At 38.0% G+C, this 4,453-nt stretch overlaps 1 protein-coding gene across 2 annotated transcripts; it reads right to left on the bottom strand.

The window, feature by feature from the left end:
* Positions 1 to 213: 213 nt before the first annotated feature.
* Positions 214 to 1,556, bottom strand: LOC139873200 (probable WRKY transcription factor 17). 2 transcript variants are annotated; one of them, XM_071861131.1, is made up of 3 exons: positions 1,062 to 1,556; positions 784 to 912; positions 214 to 695 (listed from the first exon to the last, which is right to left on the bottom strand). In XM_071861131.1, exons 1-3 carry the CDS (start codon positions 1,538 to 1,540, stop codon positions 521 to 523), a joined length of 783 nt encoding a protein of 260 aa, XP_071717232.1. In that variant the 5' UTR covers positions 1,541 to 1,556; the 3' UTR covers positions 214 to 520. The 2 variants fall into 2 exon arrangements, with proteins under 2 accessions (XP_071717232.1, XP_071717233.1); XM_071861132.1 differs by having other exon boundaries at positions 214 to 692.
* Positions 1,557 to 4,453: the final 2,897 nt, after the last annotated feature.

Genomic DNA, 4,453 nt, shown 5'->3' with positions numbered 1-4,453 from the left:
ATGCCAAATTGTTCAAAAAATGAGTGTGACTAGAGGGTGCGCATAATGCGCAATTCACCCGGTACCAGGTCTCGCACTCGGGGGGCTTGATTACCCAACGTTTTACCTTTTATAAGGGAGCCAATGTGCTCGTTCATATGAGGGTTTCCTCACTTACCCAAAATAAAAATAAAAAAATAAACTGAATATTTAACTTCCTTGTACAACCATTCCATATTTCATGCACTTACAAATTTACAATAGCACTTAGCAAAATCCATTTTTCAATTACAAAGGAAAGTGTACCTATCCGTATACTGATCGAAACGTACCATCAAATCCGTTGACTTTTCATCTCAACAAGCATCTTTAAAAAAAAAAAATCTGGAGAATAATTCATTAAAGAAAAATAAAGAACAAGAAAACATTTCAACAAAAACGAATATTTTAAATTGGAGGCTTCCCCTCTCTTTTTTTGTCTTTACAATTTACTCCCTTCTAGTTCCATTAACTTACAAACAACACCTCCATATTTAACATCCTACTGTATTTGTAAACCGGTGAAACTTGTAGGTAACGGCGTCGGTGTATGGTTATGATGATGACGATGTTCTCTATCATATGTTACAATAAGCATCCTTGATTCCGTTACTGCTAACTCTACTCTTTTCCTTGCTGGACACCCTTTTGATGAATTACATTTATAATACACTCTGCTAATTCACAAATAAATAATAAAATCAATTTCAATTTCAATAAAAAAAACATAAACAGCAACTAAGGAAATTAATTAACGTTGATCACCTCGGAAACGGTGATCCGTCTACTTTTTTCTGACCGTATTTCTTCCATGAGTAATTATCAGCCGGTATACAATCCACTTTAGATCCGGTTATCGGTATTTTTTCTATTCTCCGTTTCGTTTCCGTTTTCCTGAACAAAAAAAAAAAAAAAAATTTAATTAATAAATAAATTAGAGATAACCAATACATAATCGTGCTAAATCGATTAACGGCGCACAATAGATGAGTATGATATGGTTTCACTAAAATGCGCGTGTAGGTGAATCATTTAGTTCTTACCTCCTTTTACAGCAATGGCAACTAGAGCGCGAGACAGAATGATTCTCTCCTTTAGATCCGTGTACGGAAACAGAAGGACTGTCGGTGCTGACTCGTTTCCGGTAAGACGACGGAAGCGGCGGTTTTCTCGAAGAAAACGACGGTGCCGGAGCAACTATACCTAACGACGATAACTGTTTTCCGTTCGAAACACTCCCTTCAGCTGATGATAATACAGGGGATGACGTCATAGACCGAAACGACGACGTTGTGTCAATAACCGGTGGTTTTTTTGGAAATTGCTCTTCCGATTGTGAAGAAGTCGACGGCGCGTGTGAATCGGGGGACGACGGTGAAGGTCCGCGGCGGAAGCGCGCGTGACCGCTACGCTTCAAGGCGGAAACAGCTTTATTAATATTAGATGAAACGGTGAAATCATGATTTTGGAAAATGCGATTTAGATGCTCAAGGGCTTGAATTCCTACTAAATCAACCGCCATTGTTGTTGACTTTTGAGATGTGCTAATTAAGAATTTGTTTAGATACAGATTGGAGGGACATAGGGCTTATAAAAGAAAGGGGTTGGGGAAAATGATAAGTCAAAGAGATGGAAAGATGATCCAACGGTTGAGATTTGTTTGACTTTATGAAAAGCATTAAAGAAACAGACAAATAACAGAGTATCATTTCAGAAAGTCTAACATGGACCGAATATTAATTTATGTATATCTAACATCAATCAACATTAAACGTAAAAAAGTAGGAATAAACAAAGATATGACAAAGAAGGGAAATATATTTATACTTGGTATAAATAAATTTCATTATCTGGTCAAATTGAATTATTCTAATACTCTTCTCCTGATCTATTCACATGCTACTGAGAATTATATGGTCGATTAATTTGTGGTATTGTGATAGATCTTTTTTTTTTTTTTTGAAAGGCAGCAAATTATACATTAAAATTGAATCTCACAGTTTACATATTTAGTCAACCCATTTACATGACATAATGGGCAGACCAATCATACAGAAGGAAAACCTACACATTAGTATTGATTTACATGACATACTACACATACAGCAGCCTGTTGCCAAGGAAGCAACATACAGACTGGATACATTTGTAGCCGCAAGAGAACAAAATCGAATGGATCAGTCACTATACCACATATTTTTGTGGATTGTGTAACCAATCGTGCCATTCAATCTTGACTTTTTTACATCTTCTTGAAATCCATTCGAAACTTGTTGCTTGGATGTCGTGTAGCGTAACCGGTGAAGTCCAACACTTGTTTTTGAAAAATTTACTATTCCGGATCTTCCACATTAAATAACCGCTTGTCCACTCTACCGCTTGCCATATTTGCGTCCCTAGTTCCGTCATCCTCACATTCGAACCTCCAAGAAATACCTCACCAATGCTTACACTTGGAACACCGCCCAATCCCCACCATGCATGAATTTTTTCCCAAATATCGAAAGCTAGTTTACAAAGAATAAGACAGTGATCGACATTTTCTATCCCATTGTCACAAATGGAGCATCGGATCTTGTTGAGGTCGATGCCCCTTTTATCCAATTCAGTCAAGACTGGGAGACGTCTTTTTCGAGCCCTCCACACAAATAATTCGACTTTTTTGGCACAAAATTATTGTGTAGAGTTTCCGAAACATTAGTACCTGCCCTGGCTATTTTGGGGAGTAGCAATTCGGCCAGAAGCGTCGAAGTAAAGATCCCACCATTGTTTAAGCTCCATTTCCAAGTGTCATTATTTTCTGACTCTAATTTAACTGCACTGATTAACTCGTTCAACAACTCTAGCTCGCCTTTTGCTCGACCCATAGGGCTTCTCAACCAGGACCAATTACCCGAACACACTGACCCGTTCCATGACACACGCTCCTGCACCGCCGCATCCAAATTGCAATCTAACCTCGCTAATCTTTTAAATCTATCTTGAAGTGGAGTGTCACCCAACCATATGTCTTTCCAAAATGAAGTATCCGCACCATTTCCAATGACTTTCACAAACGAATTTTTGAATGGAATACCAAGAACTTCAATATAGTTACCTGTTTTTATGATACAAGACCAAGCCGAACAAGTAGAATGATAATGAGAATTAAGACCCGACCCAAGACCGCCCGAGGACTCGAAAATGCTCTTGATGACTTTGACCCACAAGGAGTTGGTTTCGGATTTAAACCTCCACCGCCACTTACCAATCAAAGCCAAGTTATTACATTTTAGTGAACCCAAATTTAACCTCCCCTCTTGATAAGGAAATAACATTTCATCCCAATTAACCCACGCAATTTTGTAATTAATACCCGACCCGCCCCAAAAAAAGGAACGTCTTACACTCTCGAGTTTTTTTATCACACATGGCGGCGCACGGAAGAGTGAGAAATAATACAACGGGATACTATTTAAAACCGATTTAACAAGAGTCGCCCATCCACCAAAAGACAACGTACGTGCTCTAACCCGAAAGTCTCTTTTCAACCTTTTCAATAATCGGAATCCAACTAGACAACTTATTCATTCTAGCCGCAATAGGAAGGCCTAGGTAAATAAAAGGAAGTGAGCCACCGTTACAACCAAAAATTCCTAGCCATCTCCTCAACCTCGCCTTTATCTACATTCACACCAAAGAGATTGCTTTTGTGATAATTAACTTTAAGCCCTGACGTTAGTTCAAAACATTTAAGGAGCTTGAATAGGTTTCGAATGTTATTATCACTCCACTCCCCAAAAAGGATCATATCATCCGCGTATTGGAGGTGTGATAGTGGAACTCTATCGTTGCCTATTTCTACACCCGAGTATAGGTAACGATTAATAGCCATCTTTATCAACGAATTGAGACCTTCCGCCGCAAGGATGAAAAGAAAGGGTGATATGTGACGATCGCTCCAAATCTATATGGACGAACACGTCATTCATCGATTTCATTGCGAGGTTTTTGATCTCTATATGATACGTTTTGTAAACATTGCATTCTTTTGAAAAGGCACACCATAAATGAATATTTAAATCAAGGGTTCTCGAAATCTAATGATTTCTACATATAGACAATCAACGTAAATAATAGTTTACAATAGTACTTTCGTTGACAATGCAGTCAAAATAAGATACACGGTGATGATTTGGTGAATGCAACATTTCCTTGAAAGATATTCCATGTAAGACTCCATGCACATAGCTTGTCTAACATATAAACAAGCAGCGGAAAACTTCTAGGGATCCTGAGAATAAACATGCTAACAAGTGTCAACACAAAGGTTGGTGAGTTCATAGTTTTAATGTTTTGCATAATCTGTACATAAAGGTGGATCACAAGATTTCAGTTGTTTCATCCAGAAACGTTTATCAAAATATTCTACAAGATTGAGCACCCTGGTAACTAA

The sequence above is a fragment of the Rutidosis leptorrhynchoides genome, chromosome 10 (assembly GCF_046630445.1).
Source record: "Rutidosis leptorrhynchoides isolate AG116_Rl617_1_P2 chromosome 10, CSIRO_AGI_Rlap_v1, whole genome shotgun sequence".
In the NCBI taxonomy this organism is placed as follows: Eukaryota; Viridiplantae; Streptophyta; class Magnoliopsida; order Asterales; family Asteraceae; genus Rutidosis; species Rutidosis leptorrhynchoides.
Note: the sequence above shows the minus strand (reverse complement) of the source record. Positions and strands in the feature narration are given on the sequence as shown.

Coding starts and splice junctions, on each gene's coding strand:
- LOC139873200 (XM_071861131.1), bottom strand. CDS start 1,540: ATGGCGGTTGATTTAGTAGGAATTCAAGCCCTTGAGCATCTAAATCGC. Junction 913..1,061: donor TGCCATTGCTGTAAAAGGAG/GTAAGAACTAAA, acceptor TTTTTTGTTCAG/GAAAACGGAAACGAAACGGA. Junction 696..783: donor GACGGATCACCGTTTCCGAG/GTGATCAACGTT, acceptor TTTGTGAATTAG/CAGAGTGTATTATAAATGTA.